Source organism: Agrilus planipennis, unplaced genomic scaffold (genome assembly GCF_000699045.2).
Source record: "Agrilus planipennis isolate EAB-ADULT unplaced genomic scaffold, Apla_2.0 scaffold41, whole genome shotgun sequence".
Taxonomy (NCBI): domain Eukaryota; kingdom Metazoa; phylum Arthropoda; class Insecta; order Coleoptera; family Buprestidae; genus Agrilus; species Agrilus planipennis.
This window is the reverse complement of record NW_020442445.1, coordinates 1,213,659-1,230,193: the sequence shown is the minus strand read 5'-3', so window position 1 is coordinate 1,230,193 and position 16,535 is coordinate 1,213,659. Positions and strand designations below refer to the sequence as shown.

Below are 16,535 nucleotides of genomic sequence, written 5' to 3'. Positions count from 1 at the left end.
TTAGAGAAATTGTCACTTAATTTTTTATTATATAATTATAATAATTGTAATTACACAGAATTCGGATTTGTACTGATGTTTGTAATGTCATAAACCCATAAACCGTATGGTGGTATGGTCCACCATGATTTTATTCTTGGACCTGCCCCTCTACTACAACGTGGGCTTTTTAACCTTTTTGAAATAAATTTTTATAGAAATAGAAAGAAATTTTATTTTTTATTCGAAACTATCTAGTCATTATTATAAATGATCTATTACAAGAAGTACTGTATGTAGGTAGTAGAGGCTGACAAATTTTTAAATTCTCTTTAACCTAATTTGAATTTACCAATAATGCCATAATATACATTTTTTTAAATATTAAAATCACGTTATTTAGATATCAACTCTCCTCCTGCATTATATAGATTCAGAATAGTTCCACCAGACCCCTCTTCTGACGAAATAGAGACTATTGCGGAACCGAGAAAAAGCGGAACTGGAACAAATGCGGAACCAGATTTACGATAGTCTCATTTTATGATGTTATTACAAATAAAAAAGCGTAAAGGACATATACAGAACCCCAAAAAAGTCTTATTAATTGTTACAGAAAGTAAATAACAGCTATATGTATATGTACTATCTGTGTACAACACTATTCTACCTTTTTTAAATTTATGTCGTTTCCAGCATGCATCTTTTTTAGATTGGTTTCTTCTCTGACAATTCTATATTTTTTTCAGAGTACACAACATTTGTCAACTTTAAACCTGGACCTTACACAACACATGTGAAGGTTTTAGTTACCGCAAAAAAATGCAAAAATATTCTGCTTATTACGAGTTCCGCACTTGTCTATTTCTTTTATGATTGCCTGGAAAATAATTACAAAGTACAAACGTATGGTTCCGCATTTTAGCCAGTTCCGCTTTTTGTTGGTTCCGCAACTGTCTAGACCCCCCCCCCCTTCCAATTCTATACAATTACCACAAAACTTTTACGACAAACTTATTCAATTTCACATTTATAACTAATCAAGAAAGTTACACTAAAAAAAAAAAGAAGCGTTACATTTATGCGTTCTCATTGCAATTTCATTGTTGAAATTATCACATAGTTGTTTGCTTATTAACTGTATTCCCAGAGAAATAAACTCTGTTTATATGCTGTCGACGTTAAGATAATTTTAATAGTTATAGCATTTTCATTATTAAATAAACAATGAGAGTTTTTAAATTTAATTATGCTATTGTTTGAGCAAATTCACCTTTTGGTTAGACGTGTTTTATGAAGCAGTTGTGCTTACTAACTGTTCTAGTTGCATCATGTACCTGTAGGTAGGTACAATATCTGTAAAGCAAAATACTTATACGTAGAACAACTAATAAATGTAATTATAAACAAAAATGCTACGCATAGTAACATCGTGAAAATAGTATCTATTATGTAAAATACCCCCGGAGTTTTATGGTTTACGATAAAATAATAATTTCAATCCTTAATCCAACAAATTCATACTACATAATTAAATTGTTTATCTCTGTTAAATTACAAATTGCACAAGTAAAAATTTTCCATTTTACGTAGGTAGATATGTGCCGCACTATTATTTAACAGTATTATTAAACAGCTACACTATAGCGTTTTTGATGTAATTTAAGTAATTTATTTTATAAAACATCTAAATATATAGTGGAACTTGGTTATAACAACATCGGTTATAACGACAAGTTCGATACAACGTTGGTTATTAATAGTCTCGAAATTTACTATTCAAGTCAACGCTAAAAATCTGGGCAATGATGAGAACAAATTCCGATATAACGTCATGTTTAAATTGTTACAAATTCTTGAAACTATCGCATTATTGCCGATACTTTGGCCCCTTGGCACCTAGGTTGGAAGAATTATAAACCTGCATATTTGTAACTCTTGGTAAACTCCATTCGTTTGTGATGTGAGTAACTACACTCGGTTATTACGTTAGAATGTCGCCGATCCCTAAAGTAAGTAACACTATAACCAATTCTACTGGATATATCGTATATTTAACTCTCCCCCGTATGTACATGTTTTAAAAGAAATATATTATGTAATAACATGTTGTTTTATTAAACGTGTTGGTTGTTAAAATCAAAAACGCATTATGAGATTATTTGCAAGGGGGACCTCGAAATCTTTATTACCTAGGGGCCTGCATAGAATTAATTAATTGTACCTAGTAAACTACCCGTAATAAATGAAAAACATGTTGGTCAAATTACCTCCACCACTCTGGTAACAGAGATACGGAAACCTCCATACTGATCCTAAACCAACTGTATAACCGATGCAAGCCAGAACAAATTGTAGCTTATTTGACCAATGTTGTCGCCTGTTTGGCTTCAAATACAGGCTTTCTCCGTCTATTGACTGTCCATCCTGACTATTTTTTTCATAAACGTATTCATCCAACGGCCTATAATAAAAAGAAATTTATCTTAAAAAAAAAAAAACAGAAATTAGCCGAAAAATTAAAAGCATAATAAAATTGTGTACAGAAGATGTGCTAGGATTTCTTTTATGGGCAGGATTTTTTTTGTGGATAGAAAAAGTCAGAGTCAACCTTTTGTTTATTTACACTGAAAACGAAAAATTAGGAAATTTTGAAAGTTAAGCCCAAACAGAAGTTCTTCAAGAAAAATAAAGATGTAAATTGCCAAGTCAATTTTGTCATTTTAAAAACACGTAAAAACACTTTAAAGATAGCAGAAGTACTAGGTACGTAAGCAGTATTATATAATTCAAAACATTAATCGAATCGTAAATCATATGATACTTTTAATCTGTATAGGTATATCAAATAAAATTAACTGGGAGAACATATATTGCAGTATTGTTTATCAGCTTGATACTAAACTACACAGTCGTATACAAGTAAACCGAACATAGAAATTATATACTTGCTTAATTTGCTATTTCAAATGTAAAATGCAAAATAGTTTTCATTACACATTTATTTATCGGTTGTTTGTCTTTTTATGTCGCACTTGTAAAATACATAGTTTGGTAATTGTATGACATGTATTTTTTAATTTTAAATTTTCATATGCCACTGTTCCTGTTCAGTTCTCAACTCAATATTGGTGTATGTATTAAGGATATGATAGAATATTACAGAGACTGCGCTGAAAATATTGTTTTTTTTTTGTATAACTACAAAATAACAAATAAATAGGTAACATGCAATCATTTTAAAACATCCACCTACTATCAGGATATTAATTTTCTAGTTTGAATAATGAAATTAAATATACTGAAGTAAATATATTACGAAAATAATCCTTGATCTTAAATTTCAATATTGTTTTTCATTATTCTATATTAGTTTCAAAAATATGTATTAAGTATGCGTATTATTCGATCTATTTCGTAATGTTCGTGTTTATATATCCATATTATTACTATTGATACACAATTACCCATCACTTACTAACGATTAGAGATGTGCAAAATGGTTTTTTAAAGGTATTTAAATACAAAATGCAAATACTTTTTTGATTTGTTATTTCAAATGTAAAATACAAAATAGATTTCCCCTTTGTATTTCAAATGCTAAATGCAAAATACGTATTTTCAAAATACTTTTTTCAAATAAATATGTTTTTGTACTACCCATTTAAGTAATTTTCTACATTTACTTTTTTAAGAAAACAGGCATTTGGTCATTTTTTAAATATGGGAGTTTTTCTAAATTATTAAATAATTATGTTTGCTCTGTATCACCAGCTGCGATAATTAGGTATGATTCATATTTTTCTGTTTGAAGTGATTGAGATATAGTTTTTCTATCTTTATGTTATAGTTTCTTCAGTTCAGCAACAAATAATTCTTCTATATGCTTCCTTATTTGCCTTTAACACCCGTTTTAATTGAAAAAAAAAACGCTGATGCCAAAATAGTTTGTTTAACGTGGAAGATCACAGCAAGGATAGGGTTGCAAATAATTTTATTGATGTAAAATCAACATCAATCATTTTATATCGAAATATTTACAACCCCATTTGGTTTCTGACTTTTTACATATTGTAATAAAAGAAAGAAATGGAATCCATAATTTGGCGTTTATCAATTCGATATTGTTTTGCGAGCTGTTTTGTCGTAGTTCATAGAATTTCGTAGTTCCTTGCTAAAGGTACCATGACAATGAACCCGGAAAACAATATCGATTCAATATTACAGATTATCCATTTCCAAGGAGTTTAGAATTTTTTGGGCTCTCTTCAGTTAAAGAATTAGAAGGCATTCATGGAATGTCTCTTTATCTCATTTTTCAAAGGCCAATGTGAGCAACTTTTATTCATCATTTTATATAATGTTTGATCGGTGATACTAGCAAAACTTTTAACGGCCAAAACGTATTTTGCATTTTACAAATAGAAAATAGTTTGGAATTTTTTTTAAATAAAATACAAAATGCTTTGCTAATATTTTAAGTTCTTTCACACGTCACTGCTCTGTGTCGATTCTTATCACATCTTATAACACCCTGTATTATTGTTAATAGCTGTATTTATTAAATTGGCGAGTCAAATCAAATACTTAACTGATTACTGGCAATGTAAAAACATTTTTATAACTTCATTTGTAGAAAAATGTGTTTTTAATTAGTACCTAAATATTACATAATCTAATTTGGTTGATAGTGTGAATTTGATAATGGTCATAAATATTCCTTAACTTTGATATTCAATACTAAAAGAATAATGTGAAACTGAAATTTATAAATATATATACCAAGACCTTTGTCTAACTTTTCTCATCACCAAAAAAGAATTCTTTTCAGAAATCATATTACAATTATCTATTCATTTATTGTGATAAAGAAATATAAATAATTGTTAAATAGAATTAGAATTTTTCTGATTTATCCTTTTTGGATGATAAATAATCCTCCGCAAATTCAAAGGGACCTCTTTATCCTTATGTACCCAGGGCCTCGAATAGGTTAAAAACGGCCCTGATTGTATTAAAACTTTTAATTTGTTAAATCGATAACACTTTAAAAAACTTAATAAATTGCTTACCACTGAAAGTTATAAATATGGCTTTCGGGAATTGGAAATACATGACCTTTAATTTTGGGAGACCGCCTAATGTAAAAATCAGAACCTTTATCCATACTTCATGCGGCACTAGGACACATATTACCTCATTAAAATCTTGAAAGATACTAACAAGTGTTCTCCCCTCATACAACAAGTAAATAGGTGTTAATTTACGATGGTTAGCAAAAATTATATAACACACACTGGCGGTGTTTATAAAAATACTGATAAAAAGCAGCAGATTTTTGAATGTCAATTCACTTTATAATTCGCTGCGGTTCATAAGTTTGTAAAAAGTGACAGACAACCAACAATTATAAAAATAAACCCAAACAAGTTAATAATAATACACCCTAATAAACTTTCTAATTTTGTCAGTAATGTTCCTCAATTTCCACTGTTCCATTTTATTTGACCCCTATACTTATTTCAAATCGGTTGTTTCCCAATTAAAATTAAAAAAAAAAATTAATCTAACGCATCCTTGACTTATTTTATGTTAGCTGAGAATAAATGTTACGCTAATGGAGCTATAATTCAAAGTTCCAACAGGTAAACAAACTTTAAAAGTCAATTATGACGTCGCATATTATATTTTTAAGGTAATTTGCGAGAAAATATTTGTTTAACATCACAATTATGTAGCCATTAACTTAGGTAGACACAACTGTATTTGCTTATAGAATCAGTCCAAGTTAACTCTATTAGTAGATAATTTTTATTTAGGTGTAAGTAAGTGGGTAATTGTTTATTGTAAAATGGCAATGAGTGTGAAAGCGCTAGATAAGGGGAGTTTCGAAAACAAAAAAAATCGGTTGTCTGTAAAGTCGGTTTACTGACGATAGTTGAACGTGACAACGTCATAAGAAAATACTGATGGAATGGTTTCATTTTTCAAAAGAAAATTTTAATTTTATTTGTTTGATAGATATTTTGTATGGATATAGAGAAGGAGGTAAATGGAAATGTATTATTGTATAGCAGCTGTCCACGCGGACGCATCGCTCACTCAAGTAGGAGAGAGACAGATGCCGAACGCGGAGGCCGATTGTGCCTCTTTGTCGCTCGTTCCGCGCTCTCGCTTGCACTTCAAGCCTTAAATGGAACGCCTCAGAGCGAGGTAACGCCGCATGAGTCATGTTTTTTCGTGCGTGCAGCCGGCTCTATCGAATTATAAGACGTTGTCACGTCAAAAGACCATTTTCTGACGTTGTTCCATAAAAATTTACTACTTTAATTTTTGAGAAATAAAAAAGAAATAATTTTGGACCTTATTTTATAAAAAGAAGAAATTAAGACAAACCTTTGAACACCTTAACCTAACCGACACAATAAGTACATAATACATAATATATGAAACAATTTTTAATGTAAATTTGTTTTTCGTGGAAAAGCTTTACCCACTCTACTATTTTCTTCCCCTTCCGTACCCCCTATAACGCTGCAGGGCCTCAAAAATTGTTTTTTTTTTCTTTTCTCTTTTTAGCTTTCTGCATCTTCCCCCTGGGAAAGCTTTTATTATCCTGGGACAAGTTACTATAGTCAATCCTTAAAGAACTTTTCATTGAAATAGAAAGCATTGTCATTTAGAAAGACTAAAAGTCAAAACAAAATAAAATTTCGGGGGTTTATTAGAAACCAGAAACAAAATTACTAAAGTTTAATGCAAAAGGAATCACAAGACTATACTAATATCATATAGGAGCAATATTGATGCAAATTTAAATAGCTGGCGATCACATTGTTTAAATGGAATTGTCATAATAATAACAGGATCACTAAAATGGGCAAAAAAGGCTGTAAAAGACATTATTAGCATTTTCACATTATGCATCATTAAACTGTTACAGCACACGAACAGATAATGTCAGTTACTAACAACTTCTTCCCGTGTCCGTGCAGCCTTGATTGTGACCTTTCGTCTCATCACGGTTATAGTTAATTTATCTTCATAAATATCAAATTTGATCACAACTACTACGTTGTTGACGTTTTCCGGAATGACTGTTCTACGAACTGCATATCAAGAGCATTTTCCATATACAGAGCGATCCAAATATTTAAAAAACAAAAACAGTTTATGTTTTTCTTAAAATAGGTTTAAACATGATACGTATTTAGAACCAGTTGAAGGTCCAGGTGCAAACAAATCTAAAATATTAATAAGCAATTGGGCCTGCCCTTCATTTCATTCAGGTATGTCGCTAAAGGTGGGTCCGGGTACGCCAATTATTATGTTATTTACCTAAGAAAATGAAACGTGCCCGAAGGGGTGATGAAAAATAACATACATACTCTTACCAGAGGAGGAAATTAGCATGCGGTCTGAGACACTTTTTGCTTTTCCTGCCAAGTGCGTGATATGGGAATATTATAAGATTTTCTTTGACGTTATATGGGACATAAAATCTACAACGGTGTAGCTCCCCTTGGCCTTTGAGAAAAAGTTTATTACGTTTCTGATTTGATTACTGAATAGAAACGGCTACGACAACAACATAAACGTACTGTATATATCAGGTTTCTCACTTTCAAAGAATTAGAGCGAATTTCATTAAAAAGAGAAGTTAAAAAAATAAAATATATAAAAAAAGTACAGCTAGTATGCTTTCCATCAAATAAATCGCTTAACATGCCTACATAAATCGTTTACAGTATCAATTGTATAAGACGATTTGCTTATTTTCACTTGTGATCGTTACTGATTACTGATGAATAATTCACAAAAACGATTTATTGATACTTTAGCAAATAACTTGAAGAAGACTTAAAAATAGGTAAGTATGTGTGAAAATTAAGCTGAACATTTTACAGTTTTAAGAGTAGGTACTTACGTACCTCTGTAAGCGAATATTTTGGACTCACCAGCAGTAGTTTTAGTTAATGGTTGTTTAAGGAAGCCATAAATTATCCTTTTGAGGCCAAACAGTTACATATTTGCACACAATGAGCGTTCCACAACAGAAACTTCATAAAACAGCGTAGGCGTTAATTGAATTAAAAAAAAATTACCTAATTCAGAGTTGCGGTTCCTTTACTGATAAAAGCTGGCAACAACATACGGTTCACTACTTTTCAAAAAAAAGGGTTTCTATGTCCATTCTCCATCTTCATTATTTTATGTAGTGTATGTATAAAATTAAACTATAGCAGGAAATCAAATAATTTAATTGCTGTCAATTGGTTCAGCTCTGTAGATGTTAATAATCATTTATGTACTTAAATGTTAATTTGACTGTCTTAATAACACATATAATAAAGTTTCAAACATATTAATTAATCAAGAATTAAATGCTTAATTTATTTAAAACACATTTATCAAGCACCTTCACCAACGTCCCAAACCACATTAAGTCCTGTTCAAAAAGACATTTAAACACTAAACCAATGAAACTTTAATTCTTGGTTCGCGAATTTTCAACGACGGGGTTCAGTTAAATCCGTTAAACGCCAAAAATGTGCAGTGGTAAAATCATACTAATAATCTATCGTTAATCAAAACCTGATCTACAACTAGCGATAGAAATTGTAACAGTTCGGTCTTACTGACATATTCTTGTTTAAGTTAAAAAGTAAACACAAGAACTATATCGAAATAAATCTATCCCAATATAATATTAATTACAAATTTTCATTAGGTAGGTTTTTGTTATACTTATTAAATTATGATTGCTGATGTTAATTTTGTTCTTTTTTGTCTAATAGAATTACCCGACATACAAAATAACAACATATTTATCTGAAGTTACATAAAGTATTAGCAATATTGCTTTTTTCCGTTGATTTCTGATCAGTAATTATTTGAAAAAAGAAAAAATAATTATAAAACAATCCAAAGTGCAAAAATTGTACTGTTTAGGTAAATCTTAAAATACGTATGGAAAATTATTATCGTCCAGTTTTATGAAAGTAGTATGATAATTAAGTAGTAAAATTTGACTTAGGGTTATTCAATTTTATTAGAGGTCATTGATTATCCCTGATTTATGATCACATCAAAACAACAAAAAGTAAATATTTGTGAGAAAAATCTTCACTTACGATTAGATAAAAGCGAGACAAAAACACTCAGTTTGCAATAATGCATTATAGTGAGAGAAGATGGAAAAAAGAATAGCAAGGTGAAGTGCACATATTAACTTATCTGTACTATCTACATCCAGCAATAAAACGAAATTAGCCAATTAAAAAAAATCAACAGAATAAAACAAGTAGGTACTGCGTTAATTTTTCACCCCATACGCATCTGGACTATAATTTTTTGCTGAAAGATGATAATTTTACCCAATTTAGTCCAACCTCGAGTTGATCCACGAACAAACAACGATTAGTACATAGCGTATCTGAGCTGTAATTTATACCTAATTTGTCGCTGAAAGTGAGTATTTCTACCTATTTAGTAGCGAGTCCAACCTCTAGTTAATCCACGAACAAATAAGTAGTACACAACGTATCTAGGGCTGTAATTTGTAGCTAATTTGTCGCTGAAAGATAGTACTTTTGTCTATTAAGTCCAACCTCGAGTTGATCCACGAAAAACGATTAGTACATTGTGTATCTGAACTTTAATTTGTAGCTAATTTTTCGCTGAAAGATGGTACTTTAGCCAATTTTGTCGCGAGTCAAACCTCGAGTTGATACACAAAAAACGATTAGTACATAGCGTTTCCTAAATAATAGTGTGACCATAATTTGTGGCTCATTTATCAATATTTTTCTACGATATTTCTATTTCGAGATAGAGGCTGTGTGTAGTGCTAGCTTACGGGTTTCTAGTCTTATCAGGCTAGCATTTCGTCTTTTTTGTAATAGCTGCCAGGAACAACAAATTTTTGAATGTAATTGCAAATTAGCGATAAATTATAGTACATATGTACAACTAGTTTTAATAATTTAACAATGAATCAACATTTTTATTTTTGATTCAGTTTGTTTTCAACGAATCCAGTAAATGACATTTTAGAATTTGGATTTTCAAAATGTACTAACTGGTTTCGGTTTTATTTTATTTTTATGCGGAAATCACAAGTCACATTCGAAGTAATTGATTCATTTAGTTTGAACGAAACACATTTTCCTGATTCAAAAAAACAAAAAACGTTGACATGACAATATAAATAAATTTAAATATAAATAAAGGTATTTATAAAAATGTTCCAAATTCATCATATCATCGTCATCAGTAGTGAGACCTCCACTTATTCCTATCCTAAGTTAATCTTCGCATTTCCCTAAAACTAGAACATCCCACATTCTTAACTATTTGTGAACAGTAATCTAATCTATGTAGGTCTATCTCTACTCTTCTTAACTTCTGTTTCTGCTTCTAATATGTAATTAAAATGCAATTAGTTATACATATTTAGTATTAACTAACTTTTTTATGCTGTAACTCCTTAAGCTGAATGATTCAAAATTACAATGGATTATTATAAAAAGATTTATTTGCGTCTTTTAAATCCATCCATCAGTTTCCATAAATCATAAATAAAGTCCTATATAATTAATAATGTCTTTCAATTAATAATATATCGATTCCTAAAAAGCAAATTTATTACCAACTGTGGTAAGTACCGCCTGGAATAAAATATTCGCATTATGTTTTAAATGGAAATTATTTTCCTTCTACTTAACAACAGACGATAATACACAAATAAATGATCAAATGATCACATAAACAAAAACAATTATTAATGATAATGCTGTCACAATGCAATGGTGCATGTGTCCTATATTATTTTCAAATACTTACTGAATGAAAAATAATTGCTGTGAAACAGTTAAAAAGTCAATGTTTGTTGAGACGTTTTACATTTTTATAAGGCGTGTTAACCCTATTATTTATTCATTTATTAATTTATTTATTTATTATTTATTATTCACTAATACAAAAAAACAATTTGTTTTCTTTCCGGTCACCATACTATTTACTCATTGTTTATTTATAAAAATGCTCGTTTCCTAAAACTTCTAAAAATATCCTAGGCTACGACCTTACAACAATAGAACGTTTGTTTCAATAGTTGGAAAAAGAATATGTAAAATAAAAACAAAAAATAAATTTACGAAACAGTAATCGATAGCAACAAGGATACATTATCTGTCAAAACCTAATCCCAATATATTTCTTTATACATTCCCTAAACGTTTAATATTTAATATTTTTAAAAAACATTAACGTAAAGAATTAGTACATATAATCAATCACGATAATTGGTAACTTTTGATGTTTCTTTCGTATGATAAGATAATATAAAATTCATCAACAGAATTGCATGTAAATTAATAATTAAATTAATAGCATTCTAATTTTTTTTACCGATAATGTCAACACAAAATTGGCAACAAAGTTATTTAAGCAAACATGGTTAAAAATTATTTTACTTAGGTATATACTCGATATCGATTATTTTTTAATTTTCTTTTATCACAATATTAATAGATCATAACAATAGTTTTTGGAATCAACTTGACGAAAATCTATAATCAAAGACAAACACAAAGAGATTTTCGCCAATTTTAAGTAACATGTGTAGCCAAACATTGGTTTCTTCATACGTGGGTAGAAAATCTGAAGTGTAACCTAATTCGTTAATAAGGGCTAACAATTGGATGTGATGATATAATTTAGCGAAAATCATATTCTTGATTTTTGCCATAATCAGAACAACAAAATAACAGTAGAAACAAACACATTATTTTAAAAAGTTTAAAAGGTCTCTATTTTACTTTTTGTATTCCCAGTCGAAAGCATCTTTTAAAACAGATCGATATTTAACTTTTGAAATAGGAAATCATTTTATATTTTACATCTAAAATGTAGCAGAAATTTTCAAATAAAGCTTACAAATGGCAGCGATAGTAAAGTTTGCCGAAACATGTTATTACAATGTAACAATGAAATTATGAAAATATAATTTCTCATCTAGGTTCATAGGTAATTTATTTTTATATTTCTCATATGCAATACAAATTTAAAATCAATTAACTGATAAGTACGAATAATATAATTGACTTTATGTGAAATGTGCCGAAGTATGAATACTTATAAATAACCAATTGAGTTCGTACCTACGATTAGACAAAAATTAAGAGATAACGTATTAAGTTTACCAAAAGGCAAATTATCTAATCTACGTGTAGAATAGTTACATGAAAAAATTATTTGTTTTACTAATTAATTTTTATTATTTTTTGATGTGTAAGACAAGAATTTTACAAAAGCTCAGAAACAGACTTATAAAATTAGCAAACAGTTAATTGGTACAGGTACCTAATCTATTGCATTTAAAAGCATTATTTTCTCGTATAATTTCCTCATAAATGTTGAATACAACCAAAATAAACGAGAAAAATCAACTCTAAAAGGTCTTTTCTATGCGTGATATTTCATAATAAATTCAGTTTTATATGAAATTTAAATCAATAATTGGAATAAAAATAATCAAAAATGAAATTAGAAAGACTTACATTGAAGAATTTACCAAATTCAGTAACTCCACAGGAGACGTAGGGACTTTCCTAATAATAATCTTCTTCCCATCTGTAGACCCCATTCCAATCGATGTTAACGATCTTATTGACATTCTATCAGAGGGTTTGGAGAAAACACTGTCGTTATCACTACCCGGTCTTTCGCAATAGGATCTAGCCATCGTCCCATCGAGTTTTAACGATTTCGAACTGTTCAAATGTCTAAGACCACCGTTGAACCCGCTATTAGAACCCTGCGTACCGGAAGATATGTAATAATTACTCCTATTGCTGAAATTGGGATTCGTATTATTCCGAATTAACAAGGGCGTTCCAGGTACCGAATACGAGCTGGCTTTCTGGATACAAGGCACACTTTTCTTAGACATATCGGTCAATCGATTTTTTTCACACTCACGTCTTTTATAAACATCGGATTCAACCTCGGAATCACTGTAATTTTTGCACAACTCAGACGTTTGGTTATTTGCATAAACCGTCCTATCAAAAATCGGTTCGACGGATCGCGAATCAGACGACAAAGCCACGAATTCCATCGGAGTTGTTGGAACGCTATCAGAAGTCTCGTCTTTTTCGAAAAGAGGCGACGCATTGCGAAAATCGTGTAAGGGAGGTCGCTGTTTTTGATTTCTTTCAACACTGTTATCACTCAAAGGCGTTACTCGAATTATTTTTCCTTTCGGATGTGAAGTTCCATTTTTCGAGACGTCTGCCATCCTATTTCGAAAATCGTTGTTCTCCTGACTTGAAACGGAGACTCTGTGAACTTTGTTGTTTGAATTAGTTTGCGTTCGCACTTGCTGCTGCTTCGTCAACTTTCTGTTTCCTGATTCTTTACTATCAGTCTGCCTGTCAGCGTTTTTAGGGACTACAGTCTTTGCGTGTTGCTGTATTTTTGGTACGTTAATTTGGCAAATATCTCCATTTTGCTTCGAATAGTTGGCATCTGAATTTATCTGTGCATTCCTGCTGTTACTTGAAAGTGTTTCTTCTTCGGAATCGGAATCGGAATTGTGCAATATGAAACGAACGTTTGTCAATGGACAATTTGCTCCTTCCATAACTTGAAATTAAGCCAGTTGTGCACCTACAATTTTCCACTTTACATTCATTAATTTAATAACCCACATCGCATCTACAACAAGCCCCAGTCAACGATAACAATATACTGTGCTACAAGCGCCAACCGATATGCATTTTTATGTTAAAACATCTAGAAATGATTATAGTTGTGAGCTGAGAATGAAAATATTATCTGTTTAAGGAGAGAGAGAAAGAAAGAATTATGACTACGTTTTTAGTGATATTTCAGGTACGAGTGTATGCTACCTAACTAAAACAAACATAAGTACAATCAACATTATAAACCAACGTCAACGAAGTGTGATATGACCAATTATTGTGAGCTTCTATTTGCAACATCACAACTAAATAGGAGCCAACATAATTCAAATAAAAATCGCTTACAGGTACATGGGACAATTAAATTGTTTTATGGACATTTATTCCATTAAACATAACTTCAGCAGGTACCAAATTAGGTGCCCATCTTCCCAAATAATTGTGATTTAAAGACACTCAAGTTTTCGCGTAATTAAATAACGAAATAATCATTTTCTACTTAATTATTTAATATTTTCTCGATTCTTTAAATAAATCCTATAAATAAATGATTGTTTCAATTTCAATAATAAACAAGATTACATTCTGACATCAGAAAGAAATTACCTATAAAATAATTTTCTGATGGATTTAGCAGGAAATTACATTAATAAAATAGAAAAATAATCTACGAAAATATTTATCGTCACAATATATCTGATAATACTTTGTATGTACATGGGAACCGACTTAAAAGAAAACTTTTAAAGTCGAAGTCAATATTGAAAAATTGAAGCTTCAGAAAACGAAGTGACGTGAAGTTCATTAATTAAAAAAAAGGATAAAAAACTTACACCAACTGAACGAATTAGATTTCATGCAGCAATAGAAAAGAAATATTGTATCTATGCGGTTACCTGATGTAAGTAGTTGCCTTTGGGCAGAAAGCTCCTTGAAATTTTTATGATTCAGTAAGAATTTTATTTTGTATCATATTGCGCTCGACGATCGTTTTAAACAAGGCACGTTGTTATACTTAGTGCAAATATCAAGGAGATCACAAAGTTCAACGACTTTAAAAATTCACACTGCTAAAACAATAACGCCGTCCCTAAATCATATGGTTGCACGGTTTTTGGAAACGGAATTTCACAGCATAAACCATCGTCAGCAACCTCGCGTTTTCCGACATTTTCAATCAAAATATGGTACGAATTCACAACCACTTCGTCACACCACATGCTAACACATTTATTTATTATTAAACATATGCACACTTGGGAACTCGTACGCCAATACAATTTATAGCGTATCACACAGTCACCGAATATTTAAAGTAGATAAAAATAAACTGCTCCTTTCAATAGGATTTTGTACAAATTTCCTCAGTCTGGCTGGATAGAAATTGCGAGGTAACTGATGGCTTGCTGATTGCAAGTGAAAACTATAAACGCGAATGTTTTTACTGGCGACTGGCGACGCTATTTCTCTTTTTATCAATGACTCAGCTGGATCATTGTGTTGTATAGCAACAGGTAAAACAAAACGTAAAACTATTGGAATAATTTATCATTTATTATTCGTCGAACAGCAGCTATAGCCGCAACACACACACTTTGGAAAGTCAGTCACAACTTGATACATTCATGCGTTACTAGTCGGAATTTTTTACATTTACTTCAATAAAATTATCAATAGGGTGACGATAGTACCACAAATGAAAATACCCAGTGTAAAACAATATCTTTACGTTTATACAATAGCAGAAACGAAAGTAATTTTCTTAGCTCCGCGTCAAAACTCAATATTGCAAAAGTTTTGATTGAAGTGCACTTGCTTTTAATAACACTTTTCTGATAAAGTTCTGGAAATGTATATAGATAAGAAAATTAAATAAACAACGTCTATCTACTACAAATACGTCTAACACCAAACAGTATCAAGTCAGAGCAGAGAGCAAGATGATTTTGAAACGTATCCGAGATACTTTCCCTATGTATGTTCAGTGATTTTCCATAATTTCGAAAATTTTAATTTTTTAACAAATTTCGTCAAAGTATGATAAAAAAGTCGATCCTGTATGTATGCTTTTTTACTTTAACCGAAAGATAGAAGGAAAAATTAAAATTGTTAAATTTGGATATAATAAAAACCAAGAGTCATTAAAAAAGTAAGCAAGAGAAAGAAAAATAATTTTAATTCCAAAACTACCAAAAACGTCTGAACAAAAATTACAATAATAAGTTCTTTTATCTGCTTACTTCCGCTTTTAACCGTTACTTTTTTCTTTGTACTTCCCCTAGCGCAGCGTGGTCTTTTTTTTTACTACCTGAAACATTAAATCGGAACTAAAAGTAAATAGTAAAAGCAATACACTAATATTAATATAGAATTCTTACACCACAAATTGAATATTTTATTACTACTTTGTTTTATTGAACCAACTTACTTTTCTAAAAATTAGTAGTCAAAAAACGAATTAAATTAATTAGAGTTTGTTCCGTTTTCTTATGAATAAATTTAGTTATGGAGCAAGGTTCTTCTTAAAAAGTTATTTACTAAACATTTAATTATTTTCAAAGACGTAAATAATTTTGGCTGATGTAAAATACTGTACATTTTATATAATTAAATAGAAATGAATTAAACAATCAAAGGAATTATCGAAAAGATGTTCAATAAATACCTATGTCTTTCTCAATTTTTCTGTTTAACCTTTGTAAATTATGTTATATAATAACAGTAATTACCTAAGTTTAGTATACTGATGTTCCTTAATCCAAATGTCACGGTTAATGGTCAATTTTTAAGTTACTAAATTTTATAACAGCACTTTTCATTTTTACTTCTTGGTTTTGCAATTTTAAT

General features: G+C 30.3%; 1 protein-coding gene across 1 annotated transcript in view; it reads right to left on the bottom strand.

Annotated features, from left to right (window-relative positions):
- The window catches only part of LOC108733567 (sodium- and chloride-dependent GABA transporter ine), an 18,893-nt gene extending 3,494 nt beyond the window's left edge, over positions 1 to 15,399 (bottom strand). The window contains exons 1-3 of the mRNA XM_025980394.1: positions 14,585 to 15,399; positions 12,543 to 13,653; positions 2,250 to 2,443 (exon numbers count right to left, since the gene is read on the bottom strand). Coding sequence (XP_025836179.1) covers positions 2,250 to 2,443; positions 12,543 to 13,627 — 1,279 coding nt within the window. The 5' untranslated portion in view covers positions 13,628 to 13,653; positions 14,585 to 15,399. The remainder of the gene's footprint in view (positions 1 to 2,249; positions 2,444 to 12,542; positions 13,654 to 14,584) is intronic.
- Between the last annotated feature and the right edge of the window lie 1,136 nt (positions 15,400 to 16,535).